Below are 19185 nucleotides of genomic sequence, written 5' to 3' on the forward strand. Positions count from 1 at the left end.
TACGGTAGCGCGTATATAATGTAATATAGATCTTATTCTACACTGCCATCTTATATCAAAGACTTAAATATCTCACACTTCACTTGAATAATTCGCTCACATTCATAATTAAGTAGTTAATATCTCCAATTAATCGACACATGCCAAAGTTAGAGTGCGGATGCAGATCAAAAAGAAACTATGTAACTAGAAAAAAATGTAAGGACTTAGCTCGTTAGATGTTATATGTGTGTGGTCCAGTAGTCGCTCCAGTGCTTGGATGTGGTTAGACCCGCGGTTGAGATCCGGGTCTGGTCATCCTCCGTCCACGCGTTTGGAATCTGCTCCTGGTGGGTTGCGATTCTCGCTCGTCATGGTCTGGACATCAGGTTGGACATTGCCTTCCACGTCATCGGCTGGTCGTTTGGTTGGCCGTTGCCTTCCTCTGCCGTAGGTCGGTCATCTGGTTAGGATGTACCTTTCCCCAGTTCGGTCCATCTTGTAGATTTAGCAAACGTCATGACTTCAGTTCTGTAGGCAGCAAAGATATACATTTCGACGAAGAATTCAGTCATAATAAATTCCATTTTTATAATTTTATTTCTCAGTTGATATACTCTTCTTTGTTCTTTGGGATGAAGTTTTTGCTTTGGTCGGAATTAAGTTCTCCGTATATGCGAATTTATGTATCAGCCTTTCTCTGTAGAACTCCAAATTCACTCTCGTTCTTCTTAAATTGAGCAGGAATAATCTTCTTCCCGATTGAAATTGTCGCTCCTCTTTTACAGTTGGTCCCCCTTTGCCAAAACGTGGGATGGTTGCTTACGGGACCCTGTTAAGATGTAGATCTCCGTATTTTTTATTTTTTTTTTATTCCCCGGTTCCTCTTATATCGTCCGGGGGTGAATTATTTCGTCAGTTTCTGAACGACGATTGTAAATCTTTGTTATCCTCTTCTTAATCCTTATATTATCTCCCGATACGAAGCTCGACTTGCAGTTGTGTCCCTCCTTTACCGATGCAAATTTTTAAGAGTGAAGTTTTTTTTTCAAAACAATACAGCTGACCCTCTACTGTCCCGTAGTGCCTTCCAAAATGGTCCATTCCGTGACGTACATCGCCTTCTATAACATCACATTACCGAGAAGTTCATTGTATCTGATAGATCGCATGGGCCATACCTCCCTACGCTGCCATTTTGCAATCGGTGTACGAGATGCGAACGGGCACAATATGTACTCCCCAGATATTTAAAGGTATTCACATATTCAATATCCTCTCCCTTGAAGGTGAGGTTACAAGGTGTATTTGTCCTGCTAACTTTCATTACCACCGGGCTGAGTGGCTCAGATGATTGAGGCGCTGGCCTTCTGAGCCCAAACTTGGCAGGTTCGATTCTGGCTCTGGCCGGTGGTATTTGAAGGTGCTCAAATACATCAGCCTTGTGTCGGTCGATTTACTGGCACATTAACGAACTCCTGCGGGACTAAATACTGGCACCTCGGCATCTCCGAAAACCGTAAAAGTAGTTTGTGAGACGTAAAGCCAATAACATTATTATTAACTTTCATTACCACTGTTTTGCTCTTGCTCAGAGTTAACTTATATTCTTTAAACTTGGTGTACCAAAGATCCAGTCTCCTCTGAACATCTCTCTCAGTTGCTCCCCAAATGGCAACATCATCAGCAAAAACAATGCAATAAGAAAGTTTTGAGGAGCAGAATTCTACTAATAACTATTAGTTATTACACTTGTAATGTATTAGACCATACTTTTGTGGAACATAGCCCATGTCTTGGTGTCACCATTTCAATGAGAATGGTCCACAATTTCAACCATTTCACCCTGTCAAAGTAATTATGTAATCCAAGAAACACATGTACATCCTGACATTGAACACTCTGGTCTTGTCCACGAGCTGCTGGAGGTTAAGAATGTGCTTACAAGTTACTTGGTGTGGAATGAACCCAGTTTGTCCTATGGAGAAAAAGTGAGGGATAAGAAAGTTATCTCAAGTGAAAGTTTGGATAGCAACCACAGCCTTATAGTAGGGGATCTAAATTGCACAGTTAAAGCTATGCCTGTAATAAAGATTGCCAAAGATTAAAGAATGGAAACTGAAAAATGAAGAAATCAAGAGGGATTTTCAAAATTTGATAGCGACTAAATTGCCAAAATATGAGACCGATAATGTTGATGAAGAGTGGAATGCATTTAGAACAACAATAGTTAACTGTGCTATAGAGGTATGTGGCAAAACGAAAGGTAAAATCTAAGAGAAAGAAACAAGTTGGTGGAATGATAGAGTAAAGCATACAATTAAAGAAACAAACCTTGCAAAGAAAAACAAAGATGTTGAGAAACAAAATCAGGCTCAGGGAATTGTACCAAAGGACAATGAAAAATTAGGGAGACTGGAACAGGAATACAGGAATAAGAAACTACAGCTAAAATGAGTAGTGAAAGAAGAAAAGGAGAAGAGCTGGGAACTGTTCACCCAAAGAATTGAGGAAGATAGTAAAGGAAATCAGAAAATGCTATACGGGTTAATGAAAAATAAAACATCAAATAGGGAAGAAATGAAAGCTATTGAAACGGAGGATGGGATCATTATCAGACTTATTATTATTAATTACACACAGTCGTATCAGCACACTAATTTTAATTCAAAACCAGTTTTTGGACTCTAAGGTCCATCATCAGTGTTAAAATTATTCAAAACATTTAATTCTACATGAGTGTGTCATCAAAATGAGTTAAAGTAAGTTTAAAAAAGTTAAAATGGAGCCCTGTTGAAAAAACAGTGGTAAAAGGATGGAGCGGCATCACTGTTCCAGATCTTCTGACACAGCTTTTGAAAAATGTCATTATATCATTACTGGGTTCACCCACATTCTTCAGTACTTCAGTGGTTATTCCATCTGTGTCGGGGCTTTACGGTTGCATACCTCCTTTACTGCGAGTTCTCTCTCTCTTCTAAGAACTGATGGTTCAAAGTTTTCTTAATTTCCTTTTGGCATGCATTCTGGTTTATCATACCGTATGCAGTACCTTCGCCACACTTTGGCGATGCTTTTCGCATCAGTGATAATATTTTCTTGGCTGTCCCTGATAACCTGTGTCCTGGGAATGAATTCTTGAGCAAAGTATTTCACTTTATTACATACACTACCTGATCTAAAGTATCCAGACACCTATCTGAAATTGCACTTAGACTTGACCGTATCACATTCCCTATTATTGGACATCAATAGGGTGTGGGTCCACCCTTCGCCTTTATGACGGCTTTAACTCTGCTGGAGACACTTTCAATGTCGGTGAAGGAATGGCAGCCCATTCTTCCTCAAGAGCTGAAACCAGAGCAGGTAGTGAAGTTGGACCCTGGGGTCTGGAGCAAAGTCAACTTTCTAACTCATCCCAAAGGTGTTCCATTAGGATAGGGTCAGGTCTCTGGGCAGGCCAGTCCATTTCAGGAATGTTATTGTCCACAAACCATTGCCTCACACACACAGCTACACGACAGGGTGCAATGTCATGCTGATATAAACAACCATGGTCTCTGAACTGGTCTTCTACTGTATGCAGTACAAAATGGTTTAAAATATGTCCATATCCTTCCACATTTAGAGTTTTCGTAAGTGCAATAAAGGGACCACACTCTAACCATGAAAAACACCCCATACCATAACACCACCTCGTCTGTACTTCACTGATGACACTACACAATTGCCGGTAACGTTCTCCAGGCGTTCGCCAAACCCAAACCCTTCCATCAGATTGCCACAGTGTATAGCATGATTCATCACTCCAAATAACTCATTTACAGTCATCCACTGTCCAGTAGCATCATTCTTTACACCACCTCAAGCTGGAAAATTTATAATTTCCAATAACAGATAATTCATATGGAATTATGAATTTACGCATTCAGGACAAATATTTCAGGTTCTGTATGGTCAAGGGTTATGAACTTCATGTTGTTGGTCCGTTTTGAACTGAGATAACATATAAATTATACACAGGAGAGTTTTCCACCTATCCAATATTAAGTTGTATTTACAATGTTATTTACATTACATGGGACTAGTTTCATCCCTACTTGGGGTCATCATCAGCCATATTAAACATACACAAAATTTGATGAAATACTAAAACATGTTTCTAAGCAGTAGAAATCTTATGAATATATAATTAACAATATGAAGTGTGGTTGAAATGGGCAAGGGCTATGGCGCTCAAAATGCTGCAAATGAAATTGAAATATTACGTGTGACATAGGTAAGCATTAAATAATACAAATACACTAAACATGTTGAAAAGTCTGGAATAAAAGTACAAATGAGGTGCTTTGTGTTGTAGGTTAAAAATTTCAGTATGATTTAGACCAGGGCCTCTCATGGTGTATGCGCTTGGTGCATGCACTGTGCACGGTGCAAAAGACAACTCCCTTGGTTGACCAGAGTGCAGACCCCCCACTCCTCGATTTGGAGCAATAGCGCTTACTCTCTCTTTCCTCACGCCTGTCTCGCTCGCTCCCCCTGTCTCCCTCTACCACACTTGCTCCGTAGCGCTCTAAATCCGAGCTGATTTGAGCCGAGCTTAGCCGAGTCGCCTAGAGACGAAGCGTTGGTCCGAGCTGAACCGAGTGGGACCGATGCACAGTGCACGGAGCTCTTGCGCCTCGATTTGCGCGCGTGAGATTTTGGGCGTTTGAGAGGCCCTGATTTAGACTCATGGAATTGAGTAGGTCCTGGTAATACATATGAATCATCTAATGGCCTGCATGAATTTTCGTAAGAGAGACCAAGTGGTAGCCTACAATATTACAACATGATCTTTTGTGTTGAAGTGGTTGCAACCTTTCCAGGGAGTTTCTGATAAGCCAAAAAAGTTGATCTTGAGCTGTATCAGTTATCGTTTTATGATGAGAAGCTTCCCTGTCTGAAGCAATCCTATGACATTCCATGTTGTGATGACCTTGTCATTGCAACTGTCTGCAATTGTTGGAACAGTAGCAGATTTGCCATGCATGGCATGACTGTACACCATTGAATGTTCGGTCACACCAGTGCCGCTCGGTACTTAGATTGTACGGCATAACAGTATAGTTCCACTCTGCACGATGTTATCATGGGATATCATTAATCCTTAATGTGGTGGTTTCCTGCTTCCTACTACATCCTATGCCGTTGACCAACTGATTTTGATTCATCTGCCTCCAGGGGTGATTTCTCACTTCAAGGGCATCCTCATGCACATCCACCCTTATTAGGCAGTAGGCATTTGAATGTATGTGGTGACTCCCATGAAAAAAGCCAGTACAGCTGGGGAATGATGCAAACAGATCTGCACAAAGATAGTATTTTAAAATATATTTAAATGTAAAGAACAAACGATTATCACCATGCTATTTACCATACAAAAATCAACTTGTATAAATTTTTATTGTAATAGACATGGCCTAGGTGGACCAGTTCCCTTGCTTGATGAAGAACATGACTTAGAGAGCACATATAGCAGCTGAGGCTTTCATAGCCAGCGTTATAAGTCACATCTTTATTTTCTGGGCTTGTAAGCCGTGGTCCAGGAGCTTCGCAGCCATCGAAGTCAGTTGGAAAATGCAGTCTTCGGTGAAATGTCGGGACAATCATATGCTCCTGAACCACAGCCTACAAACCTGGAAAATACAGACATGATTTAGAGTTTACAGTTTACCATAACAAAAAGTCTTTATGAAGAAATAATTTTGTTTTAACTAGAGCTGGGAATGGAGCTGTTGCTCCTATGATTGCAATCGGTAGTGCGAGTGCAGCGCTCCCTCCGGTATTCTCCAGTAGTCAACTGTTGCTTGGAAACCAATCGGAGGTTTCGGAGGGCGAGCGGAGGACGGAGCAACAGTACTGAATGTGTGCTCGCTTGCACTTCCAGTAGTGGAGCGCAACAGATGTGGTAGCGACGTAGTAAATACTGCTTTATAAGTATGAAGAAGGCGAATATATGAAATATATACATTCGCATTTATCGTTAACGTTTAATAATATATATATATATATATATATATATATATATCCGATAAAAGCCCATGCAAATAGAATAGACCTTTTTCATTATATTACCTTTGAAGTGTAATATATATGATAGACTATAAGAGCTCTCGTACGTCCCCGCGGTGTTGGGGCCAACACGCCCGCCTATCGCGCGGCGGCCCCGGGTTCGATTCCGGGCCGGTGTTTTATTTTAATTGTAGTGAATACTATTCCAGTCCTGCGGACTGGGTGTTTGTGACGTCCTTAATCTTCCTTTCCTCACACACAACATTCCACAGTACCGCCATTCCAATTACACGCAGGTTCATACAATATGGTGCCTGTAGGGGCAAAAGATCCGCATGGGTCGACGCCCCGAACAAATAGCATTTTGAAGAAAATAACCAGTGTTGAAAAACAACGCGAGAAGCGGGACTCGATTCAGTAAACCAGCGCTTTCAGAGCTTGAACGCTAACCACTCGCCCACCGCCGTTTCGTGCTCGTGAACCCAAAGCACCGGTACATATTCGACGCGAAAGGTTATCTTGCGATTTTCTCGAGAACGTGATCCGAACGTCATGGTCTCCCCTTTTAAGTGTATTGTACCTGTATTCAGTCTGTGCGTATTAAATTTGCGTCTATATTTCCTCTGTTTGTTGTGTTGTGTAGGTAATGCAAAGTATATTAGAAAATAATTGTGGTATTGGTTTGATATTTAATCCCGTTTTTAGATGGTATTCGTGTTTTAGAATATTTAAAGGCATTTAATAAATTTGTCCAGAAATTTGTACCACAAATGCCACGAAGGCCGTCTGATGCATGGCATTTCTTTGAAATTACCGATGATAAACATTAGCAAAATGCACAATTTGCGGCCGCAATTACGCGACGGGTGGTAGTCGGCTTCAGCAGAAGAAAACAACATTGCTGTATTAAGCGAAACAGTTATGTTGTGAGAAAAGGGCATTGAATATACGGGTGAAATACCTTTACGTTGTCATGCCGCTACAGTACATTCAATCGGTAGTTTACTCGGTATAACCGGATGATGACGTCACAACAACTGCACCGCTCCGTCCCAGCCACTAGCCAGCGCTCTACCGTCTGAACTACTCAGCCCGGTACAGCATATAAACAATTCCAATCACTTCATTCTCTTCAGTAATAAATGATCTTTCTTTCTTTCTTTCTTTCTTAATCTGCTTACCCTCCAGGGTTGGTTTTTCCCTCGGACTCATCGAGGGATCCCACCTCTACCGCCTCAAGGGCAGTGTCCTGGAGCTTCAGACTCTGGGTCGTGGGATACAACTGGGGAGGATGACCAGTACCTCGCCAGGCGGCCTCACCTGCTATGCTGAACAGGGGCCTTACGGGGGGATGGGAAGATCGGAAGGGATAGACAAGGAAGAGGGAAGGAAGCGGCCATGGCCTTAACTTAGGTATCATCCCGGCATTTGCCTGGAGGCGAACTGGGAAACCACGTCCAGGACGGCTGAGGTGGGAATCGAACCCACCTCTACTCAGTTGACCTCCCGAGGCTGAGCGGACCCCGTTCCAGCCCTCGTACCAATTTTCACATTTCGTGGCAGACCCGGGAATCGAACCCGGGCCTCCGGGGGGTGGCAGCTAATCACACTAACCACTACACCACAGAGGCGGACGCAAACTGAATTTCAACAGATCAAAATCTGTTATTCACAGCGAAACAAAATAATGAGGCAATCTTGAAACGTCTGCAGCATTTGAATGACAAACGTAGAAAGACACATGCATCTGTGGAATTGATACTGAAGCCTAAATTGTAATTCCGCCCAAGATCACCATTACTACATTGTTCACATTAAAGTATTTGAATTTTCCGCCAGTGAATTCAATCGGAGGACTATCGGAGGTCTCCAGAGGAAGAGCGAAAACAATTGCTCCGCTCCGCTCCTACCGTTCTCAGCTCTAGGCAGTCTGTCTTCGTCTTAGCTATGTCATGTTCCACAGTTTCATCTGAGATTGCATCGGTTCGTCATTGGACGTAGAGCTGGGAACGGATCAGTTGCTCCTATGATTGCAATCGGTAGTGCGAGTGCAGCGCTCCCTCCGGTATTCTTTGGTAGTAAACTGATGCTTGGAAACCAATAGCTGGTTCGGTCGGCGAGCGGAGGGCGAGCTGAGGACGGAGGAACAGTATTGAATGCGTGCTTCCTTGCCGTTCCATCCGTGGTGCGCAACGGATGTGGTAGCGACATGGTAAATACTGCTTTATACGTATGACGAAGGCGAATATATGAAATACATACATTCTCATTTATCGTTCGTGTTTCATTTGTCGATTACTTTTGTAACAATTTGATTTACGTCATGCCGTCTTATGGCGACGATATGATAGGAACGATTAAGGAGGGCAATTTCTAGACGTGAAAATGGAAAACGACGTAAAACCATCTTCAGGGCTGCCGACAGTGGGGTCCGAACCCACTTTCAACCGGGAGATAGTGGGTTCGAATCCCACTGTCGGCAGCCCTGAAGTTGGTTTTCCGTGCTTTCCCATTTTCACACCAGGCATATGCTGGGGATGTACCTTAGTTAAGGCCACGGGCGCTTCCTTCCCATTCCCAGACCTTCCCTATCCCATCGTCGCCATAAGACCTATCTGTGTCGGTGCGACGTAAAGCAAAACAGAAAAGTATCCCCGACCGAAAGTCTCACGCTCCAGGACACTGTCCTTGAGGCGGTATAGGTGGAATCCTCTCTGCGAACGAGGGAACACCCAACCCTGGAGGGTAAATTGATAGAAAGATTATTATTATTATTATTATTATTATTATTATTATTATTATTATTATTATTATTATTATTATTATTATTGTACTCCCATATCCACTTCTGTGGTTTTCTGCGACGTTAAGGTGCCGGTATTTTGTCCCACAGGAGTTCTTTCATGTGCCGGTACACCTGCCGACATGCGACTCTCGTATGTCAGCATCTTCAAGTACCGCCGAGCAAAGTCGGAATTGAAACCGCAGACTTGAGCTCAGAACGCCAGAGCTCTACCGTCTGAACAACTCAGCCCGGTACAGGATACAACCAATACCAATCAGTTCGTACTCTTCATTAAAAAATGAAATGGCGTATGGCTTTTAGTACCGGGAGTGTCCGAGGACAAGTTCGGCTCACCAGATGCAGGTCTTTTGATTTGACACCCTTGGGCGACCTAGCGTCATGATGAGGATGAAATGATTATGAAGACGACACATACAGCCAGCTCCAGTACCAGCGAAAATAACCGATTAAAATTAAAATTCCCGATCCTGCTGGGAATCGAACTTGGGACCCCTGGGACCAAAGGCCAGCACGATAACCATTTAGTCATGGAGCCGGATGTACTCTTCCGTCATAAATGAGCTACACGTATAACACAATGTAAGAGCATCGTATATAATACATGTTTACATGCACTGGAATATACTTATTGCTTAAACTGTTTTACTATTAATAATATTGTAAATGCATTTGCAATGGTATTATACGTGCCAATATTCAATCTACAGTATTCTATCCACCTGCACCTATTGCAAACTGAATGTCAGCAGATCAAAATCTGTTGTTCATAGCGTAACAAATAATGCGGCTATCTTGAAACGACTACAGCATTTGAATGACAAACGTGGGGGAACACATGCATCTGTGGAATTAATAATTAAATTTAAATTGTAATTCCTCCTAAGATCACCGTTACAACATTGCCCACATTAAAGCATTTGAATTTTCCGCCCGTGAATTCAATCGGAGGACTACCGGAGGTCTCCGGAGGACGAGCGAAAACAACTGCTCCGCTCCGCTCCTACCGTTCCCAGCTCCAGTTTTAACATCGTCACCCAATAATTTTGATTACAACTAATTATACCATAATATGCAAATCAAACATCTTAAGATGACTAGAGAAAACCAGAAGGTGAATGATCATATGGTTTTAAGTGATCTGTTGGAAGCACATTGATCATTGTAAGAATCACATCTTGCTAACATTTGAAATATGACCCAGTTCCTCCACATAAGGATCAATGAACTCAATAGTTTCTTCCAAAATTCAGCTAAGAATACTTAAGGAGATTCTATGTATGTATACCTGGGAGTGAAACATGGAATTAATACAATGTGTTATCTTGTGCATCATCCAGAATAGTGAAATGCCTGACCTGATGCACTTGGGTGAATAGAATATATTCCAGTCTGAGGATCCAGTTCTCCAACTACTTCCATCATTTCTTGTACCATACTGCTATCACTTGTAATGTTCCCCTGTCGCTCCACTACTTGGTCACCAATCTCCACAGTTTCCTGGACACAAGGAAACTCAAACTGTATAAAATGATGATTCAAGTATACATTCAGTAACAAATCCTATGACTATAACAACTCAATTAATTTTTGTCCACCTTAAAACATGAAAAGAAATATTGCACAGTATTCCCACAATGCCAAACTATATATGGTTTATCTGTGTAATGACAACAATGATGACGATATGGTATGTGGCCTCTGGAGAGGCCTGGGGCAGGTCTTTCCACTTTGACTGTGAGGATGGGGACCTTAGACAAATTCTAATGCCAAAGAAGGGACAATCACCCAGCCCCCATGCCAGAGGAATGAAAGTTAAAATTGCCAACCCGGCCGAGAATCAAACCCAGGACCCCTACAGCCATGGAGCCAGACGCACTAAAAGAGTGAAAAGTATAGAGATGACTTTCAAAATATGTCATGGACCTTACAAATCCAAGTCCATCTTCATTCAAGCCAAATTAAAGCATATTGTACAGTGCTCAGAAGGAAGAATCTCCATATGATGGATACCCTGATAAGAGTGACAGATCCAGTCACTGATAATACTTAGAAACATTTTAGGTTCATAGAAATCACTACAGGAGTAACTAAAAAACAGGAGTTTCACTTTCAAGTATGAAGGAATGAAAAAGAAGCATGGGGTGGGAAGTAGTCTCTCTAATTACCAGTAATTCATTCATATCTACTGATTATGTAGATCAAAGAATGCTGTACAAATTTGCCTTTCTATCTGTTATGATCCTTCATTATGAAAAACATATACAAAACAGATGCAAGAAGAAGCCACTTCTTTAGCACCAACACCCAGCAAACAGGTCAACCAGCCAAGATGAGTGGCTCAGACACTTGAGGCACAGGCCTTCTGACACCAACGTGGCAGGTTCAATCCTGGCTCAGTCCGGCGGTATTTGAAGGTGCTCAAATATGTCAGCCTTGTGTCGGTAGATTTACTGGCACATAAAAGAACTCCTGCAGGACTGAATTCTGGCACTTTGGTGTCTCCAAAAACTGCAAAAATAGTTAGTGGGAAATAAAGCAAATAACATTATTATTAAACAGGTCTACCTGCAACGACAAAAGTTGTCTTCTGAACAACACTCAACAACAAAACTCCCAAACGCACTCCAGAAAACTACTTCATTGTTGCCAGTGATCTTGATAGGCAAATCAGACTTAGAAGAAGAACAAAGAGGTCAGTGATTCCTCGATTATGTAGAAACACACAATCTGGTCAATGCAATACCTTGTTCAAAAAGTGGAATTCACATTTAATTTAAAATTACATTTACAATGGCACAAAGGTAACACAAACCGACTACATACTCTACAGGCAATAACATCTTGAAGACCTGCTAGACATAACAGTTGTGCCATACGAAACAGTCGCAACACAACACTAACCAATCACCTGTAAGTTACACGGCAAACCACCGAAAACCATACATGGGGCACGAGAAGGGCCAACGAGAATTAAATGGTAACACTTCAAAGAGGGGGAGGCTGACATTACAGAACAAATAATTTTTTTTTTTTTTTTTTTTGCTACTTGCTTTACGTCGCACCGACACAGATAGGTCTTATGGCGACGATAGGACAGGAAGGGGCTAGGAGTGGGAAGGAAGCGGCCGTGGCCTTAATTAAAGTACAGCCCCAGCATTTGCCTGGTGTGAAAATGGGAAACCACGGAAAACCATTTTCAGGGCTGCCGACAGTGGGGTTTGAACCTACTATCTCCCGAATACTGGATACTGGCCGCACTTAAGCGACTGCAACTATCGAGCTCGGTACAGAACAAATAACTGCTAATTCATTACCGAAGTCAAAGGAAGCTAGATGAATGTGAAACAGGTTACTTACAAAACTGTATGTGTCATTCATGGAACAAAACAGAATGATAACTGCAAAGATATGGTACACAAGAAGAAACATTATAATGAACAGTTCTCAATGATGAAAACACTGACTTGTTAGAACACCTACAAAATGGCCCATAGCAAAAACTTTATGACATAGGCGTGAAGTAGAAAATGAGGTTTTACTGACTCACTGAAAATACTGGAAAAAAAGAGCACATACACTGGTGGCCATAATTCTGGAAACTTTTAATTTTTTTTTCCAACTATTTGTATTCACACAAAAGATACTAAAAAAATAAAGTATTATTAAGTATTCTTATAAAAATACATTTTTTTAACTTGAGTGTGAAAATACATGTAATTTTCAGTAGGTGTTTATGTGATATCTTTTGCGTTCACTTTGTAGGAAGTTACAGTCAGTACCTCGTTGGATAACCTTAATTTTAAGCACAGCATCAATTCTGCGGGGCATCCAGTCCCCAAGATGTTGCAGATCTTCCTTGCTAATGATCCAAAACCAGTTGTTAACAATGGCTTTGATCAACTGAGTTTTGTTGATGGATTTGTTTGTGACACTAACATTTTCAACTTTGACCAGAGATTTTCAATCGGATTAGGTTCCAGGCTATTCCAAGACCATTTAAAAACCTTTATGTTCTTATCCTTAAACTACTGCATAACACGTTTGGCAGTATGACATGGTGCACCATCCTGTTGAAATACTGTATCATCTCCATTTGGGCTCAAGTCAGCAATGGATAGCAAGAGCTTCTTCTCCAGAATCTCCTGTTTATATTTACTGGCATTCAGGTTCCCATCTATAAAATGTAGCCATCCTACTCCATTTCTGGACATGCAACCCCAGATCATGACAGAAATAGGGTGTTTCATAGTTGTGGTGAGGCACTCGGGATTCAGTGATTCTCCTTATTGTTCCAAAGATAGATATATTAGTCTCATCACTCCAAATTACTTTCCTCCAGTCAACAATAGCCGGATCTATGATTTTTACATCAATTCACACTATTTTCATGTTGGCTTTTGTTGAGAATTTTTTTTTTTCTTTTTCTAGGCGATCTTGCTTTTAGGACATATTTGAATAATTTTCTTCCTACATTTCTTGCAGAAACGTCAATTCCACAACACTGTAGAACTTCCTGGATCAAGATTTTCTGCGATCTCTCAGTGATAACCTGCACATCTCCCTCACATCCTCGAACTTACTGTGGGTTTTCTACCAGTTCTTGGAGCTGATTTGCAAGATTTGGTAGATTCATAGCTTTAGAACTCCGGACGCTGTAGCATCAATCTTTATATTGGTATATTGGTATTACAAATTTACTTATTCGGGACACGTATTTCAGGTTCCCTGTGGGAATCAACATTTATATCATCTGATGGCCAGGCAGGCATCAATTTTTGGTAATGAGGCAAAGTCTCACATAGTGCATGGGCACTGCTGGTGGCTCCAAATAGCATTACCAATCTTTCTGGCAATCTTCTTGTATGTATACCCTTCTTCATGAAGAGTGATTCCCTTCCCTCATTTAGTAGGTGACCAGTCCTTTCTTAAAATCTCTTTGAGATATTTCTAACTGAAATTAATTGATCAATATTAACTAGATGAAAGCATAATGCAGAATGACAAAATAAATTCTCAACACTGCTGAAATTGCCACCAGAAGTCAACAATATACTAAATATGTACAAGAATATGAACATACCAACATTTTCAACTATGGGGCACAGGGAGATTACATGAATGAACCAGTAACAACAATAACACCAATATAAATGTTCCGTTATTGGACGTTATAAATTTTCCAGCTAACTCATTCCTGGTTGCCAGCGTTTTGCCCCAGTGTGCTAAGTCGGGCTCATCAGTTCATAAATAGCACACACACCAAGATGCATGGCTAGTGCATACCGCGGAAGCCACTGCGTAGGCTATTTGGAGCCACCAGCAGTGCCCATGCACTATGAGAGACTTTGCCTCATTACCAAAAATTGATGCCTGCCTGGCCATCAGATGATATAAATGTTGATTCCCACAGGGAACCTGAAATACGTGTCCCGAATAAGTAAATTTGTAATACCAATATAAATGCTCCGTTATTGGACATTATAAATTCATGTCAGTGGATAGTAAAATTCATCAACATACATTTTTCTCTTTTACTATGGGAATTATTTGTAAATATCATGAACTTAAGGTCGAATTTACCTTTCCAGTTAATAACAGGGTTTTAAATTTTGCTCACCTGCTAAGGAACACATATAAACTGAGAATATAGTACAAATGCAAAAACTTCCCAGAATTATGGCCACCAGTGCATATTATTCATATATTTCTACCAATTGTTCATTACAATTTAGGGATGGTGAATGGATAAAGGGAATGGACCCATGTACATCAAGCTGCCTTCCTTCCCACATCATTTACAGTAGTATAATTACTGCAATTATATGACACTACTGGCTTATAAAACAATCACCATATTTGCATAATTATTCACAGGTACCAAATCAAAAGACCTGCATCTGGAGAGCCGAACTTGTCCTCGGACACTCCTGGCATTAAAAGCCATACACCATTTCATTTTTACTATTCTCACTATAAATGTACATGGGAATAGCCTACCACTATTTCTTCTCATCTTTGTGAACTTCTTTCATTCTATTACAAAAAGACCTGTACCAACTGAAACCCAGCGCTCTTCTCCTACACTGACAATGTCATGCTAACTGCTGGAAACAAACTTGATCTTCGATTCCAAACCAAAGAATGAAATGATCAATTGATGCAATGTGGGCTGAAACTCAACAAAAAGTATTTCGAATTTATGACTTCAGACTTGCAAGAAAGAGAACAATCTGAGTTGATGGTGAAGACCTGCTGCAAGTGTGAAGTTTAAATAACTTGGATCTACAATTGCTGACAATGTCCAACAAAGAGGTGAACATAAGAATTAGTTCAACCTGGATCAAATGGCAAACAATGGCAGCTGTCACCTGTAGTTGTTTCATGAAAGACCATCTGAAATTATTGCATCATTGGCTGTCCTGTTGCACTCTATGATACTGAACATAAATAAACAGTTAAAGTGACAGAATATCGACTAAGTGTCATGGAGAAAAAGATGCCGAGATAATCACCAGTGTACCTAGAGTGGATCGTGTTTACAACATACAGTAGACATATTTACCTTTAATATAAGACATTTTAGCCCTGAGAGCACAATTTTACTTTTTTTTTTAAAGAATACATCTAATACAGCAGAAGTCTGTTACAGCGAGAATTCATAATGGCGATAAATTTACTAGCTATAATGGATTGTCGTTATATCAGATTTTTTGTAACGGTTGGGAAAAACCCATACACATTAAAATCGGTATGAAATGTCAATCAGTTTTTCAACACTTACGTTTTCGCGGGCGATATCCACATTACGGGTTACTCGTTTGTTATTTTTCGAAATCCGATACTATATGAAAGTGTAGGTTTAATTTAATTCCGAAAAAATTATAGTATCACTCCAGAGGCCTCTGCGGCAAACGTTCCACTTTTCTTCTTCAAACAGCGTCACCTAACTTAACCGTATATGTATCACGAAAACACATTTCAAGCACACGTAGAGAAATGACAATCTCCTCACTACAAATTTACATGGAAACAGCCTTTCCAAAATTTAAGTAGACGCAAGAAAATATAAATTATCCTCTGAAATCAGTGATGTACTCTGCCATATCTTGAGATGTATCACATTCTTACTTCATTTCAGTGTATAACCTTCAAATGAAGCGATCGTATACTTCAGCCTTTATTTCTAATGAGTTAACTGCTATCAGCCACGTTATTTACGCATTTATTACGAAAACATGTTATCCTCTTTCATTTTGAATTTTCTTTTAGAGAACAGCAGTCGACAGGTGTTACTAATTAACTCCGACATCGCCTCTGAATGTTGACAAGAGAGCTCGCAAGTGTACATGCAAGAAAACAATATGGTACCGAAGATGATCGACCACATTTTGTGACAAATATTTCCGTTTACTTATTCAAGCAGCGTCGCCTAACCTAACTTGGGCTTCTGATAAGTTCACCTGCATACACCCCAGCGTCAGTGGGTAGGGTCTGACACATCCCACTCTGATGAGTCTAGTGTCAGACCTAAGACGAAATGCTGGTTAACAGAGCAAACGCCTGAAAATCCTTACATCTGTTCTGTGTTTGTAACCTAACTTAACCGAACTACAGTATATGTATCATGAAAAACAGAAGCGAGAAAATATAAAATAACCTCTGAAACCAGTGATGAGCTCTCCCATATCTTGAAGTGTACCGCATTCTTCAATTTCAGAGTAGAGTATTAAAATTAAGCAATCATTCTTAGCCTTTATTTCTAATGAGTTAACAACTGCTATCGACCACGTTATTTACGTGTTTGTTACGAAACTTGTTCTCTTCTTTCATTTATAATTTTCTTTATGGAAGAGTAGTTGAGGGGTATTACTAATCAACTCTGACATCGCCTTCGAATGTCGACGAGAGATCTTGCAAGTGCACATGGCGAGAAAACGATACCGTACAGAAGATGATCGATTGCATTTTGTGGCAAACATTTCAGTTTTCTTGTTCAAACAGCCTCACCTAACCTGTGTGCGATATGTATCACGAAAACATATTTCAAGCGCTAATAACCTTCTCACTATAAATTTACATGATAATAACTTTTCCAATATTTGACCAGACGCGAGAAAATATATAACTAACCTCTGAAATCAATGATGCACTCTGCCATATCTTGAGGCGTATCCCATTCTTACTTAATTGCAATATTTTGCATTAAGATTAAGCGATTGTTTACTTCAGCCTTTATTTTTAACAGGTTAACAACTGCTATTGGACACGTTATTTACTCATTTTATTACGAAAACATGTTCTTCTCTTTCATTTCCATTTTTCTTTTCAGAACAGCAGTCGACGGGTGTTACTGACTGACTCCGACATAGCCTTCGAATGTTGACGAGAGAGCTCGGTAGTGGACATAGCCAGGAAACTATACCGAAGATGATCTTCATATGCAATATAATCGCTGGCTGCATAAACATAGGTAATGGAAAACGCTTAATCGCCCGTAATAACGGATGTGTCAATGATAGGGCTCTCGCTGTAATCAAAGGATAATACACAGTTTAATATAGGAATTTTGAAAGGAAAGACAAAAACTGATGTTATAACACAGTTCTCGTTATATGCCATACTTGCTATAGCAGTCTTCTACTGTAGCTTACATTAAAATTTTAACTACATTAATCACTCAGAGAAAGGTTATTTAAATAAAAACTAAGAGGGTGAATAAGACAACAAGACTAATAACGTAATAAGACATGAATGAAATATACAAAAAAAATATTCTAAAGGAATTATTTGGATAGATGATAAGTTTATAGATTAGAAATTTTTTCCTTTCAAATTGAGCGATCACCACCTATTCTTTCATTTCTTTTTAATTATGGTTTTAGACGATCAAAAGATGGTCCAATGGAAGCGAAGTACAACTTTAATAAATATATATACCTGTGAAGGCAACTGTTCAGAGCTTGCAGTGATTATGTTACTATCTGACTCTTCAACAAGCTCCTCTGCTTCCCCTGCAAGAAAACAAAAATAATGTGAACATTTTATTTTTGTCTCCTTTTCTTTTGGAATCGATAAAGGGAAGAAGACCATAAGCTAGATGGAGTAATTCATGTGTCTTAGGATAGTTTTGAAACAGGATGTACTAAGCATGCCGTACTAAGCATGCAAGGCATGCTTATGCTTGCATGCTTATGAACAAAGAATGTGGAAGAATATAGTATGGAAGAATCTTTTACTGTATACTATAAAGTGAAATGAAATGTAGTCAAACTGAAGACAGATCAAAAGGAAATAAAATAATAGAAAATGAAAAATACAGGAATAAAGTAAATATTTGTACTTAGGCAGTAAAATAACCAGTGACAGCAAAAGGAATGATACAGAAAGTATTATAGCGACAGGCTTGAAAGCATTTCTGAAGAGGAATTATTATAATGTTAATTGTTTTACGTACAACTAACTACTTTTACGGTTTCCAGAAATGCCGAGGTGCTGGAATTTAGTCCTGCAGAAGTTCTTTTATGTGCCAGTAAATCTACCGATACGAATCTGATGTATTTGAGCACCTTCAAATACTACTGAACTGAGCCAGGATTAAACCTGCCAAGTTGGGGTCAGAAGGCCAGCACCTTAACCATCTGAGCCACTTAGCCCAACAGATGAGAAATTTATACATTTCAAACACAGATACACGAGTATCAGAAGATATTTCTGAAGACATTTGTGTGCAAAGAGGATTTCTGTAGATGTCAGAAATTGATAATTGCACAAAAAAAAAAATTACAAGTAGAGGTTTCTGGTGAGAATGCTTAAGGTGAGATGGATACACTGGATCATCAATGAAAAGATGTTTCATTCAAAATGGTGAGGGAACAATATGACAAAATTTGACCAGATAGTACGATGGGGTACATACTGAGGCATCCAGAAATCATTCACATAGAGACATATGGATTTGGAGGTAAACAAGTGTCACCAAGCTCGATAGCTGCAGTCGCTTAAGTGTGGCCAGTATCCAGTATTCGGAAGATAGTAGGTTCGAACCCCACAGTCGGCAGCCCTGAAAATGGTTTTCCGTGGTTTCCCATTTTCACACCAGGCAAATGCTGGGGCTGTACCTCACCAACTCCCACCCCCTAATTACTCTTTCCCATGTTAACCCAATTGCTGCAAGACCTGCAGTTTAGATACACTGTTGTGCAAAACTTAAGGACAAGATAGAAAAGGCAACATAACATATCAAATACTTGGTAGAAATGAATGAAAGTACAGCAACATGTTGCCAGAAGTCTCCCACAAATGCATAGACACCTGGTGTGAGGTCAGCATGACTATAGCGCCAAATA

The 19185-nt window shown here is 40.1% G+C and overlaps 1 protein-coding gene across 3 annotated transcripts in view; it reads right to left on the bottom strand.

The window, feature by feature from the left end:
• LOC136877339 (BRCA2-interacting transcriptional repressor EMSY) overlaps nucleotides 1–19185 on the bottom strand; it is a 261181-nt gene that overhangs the window by 89571 nt on the left and 152425 nt on the right. For all 3 annotated transcript variants that reach the window (XM_067151291.2, XM_067151292.2, XM_067151290.2), the window contains 2 exons: nucleotides 17777–17850; nucleotides 10195–10336 (listed from right to left, as the gene is read on the bottom strand). In XM_067151291.2, the coding sequence (XP_067007392.1) occupies nucleotides 10195–10336; nucleotides 17777–17850 (216 nt within the window). The remainder of the gene's footprint in view (nucleotides 1–10194; nucleotides 10337–17776; nucleotides 17851–19185) is intronic.

This window comes from Anabrus simplex, chromosome 7, assembly GCF_040414725.1.
Source record: "Anabrus simplex isolate iqAnaSimp1 chromosome 7, ASM4041472v1, whole genome shotgun sequence".
In the NCBI taxonomy this organism is placed as follows: Eukaryota; Metazoa; Arthropoda; class Insecta; order Orthoptera; family Tettigoniidae; genus Anabrus; species Anabrus simplex.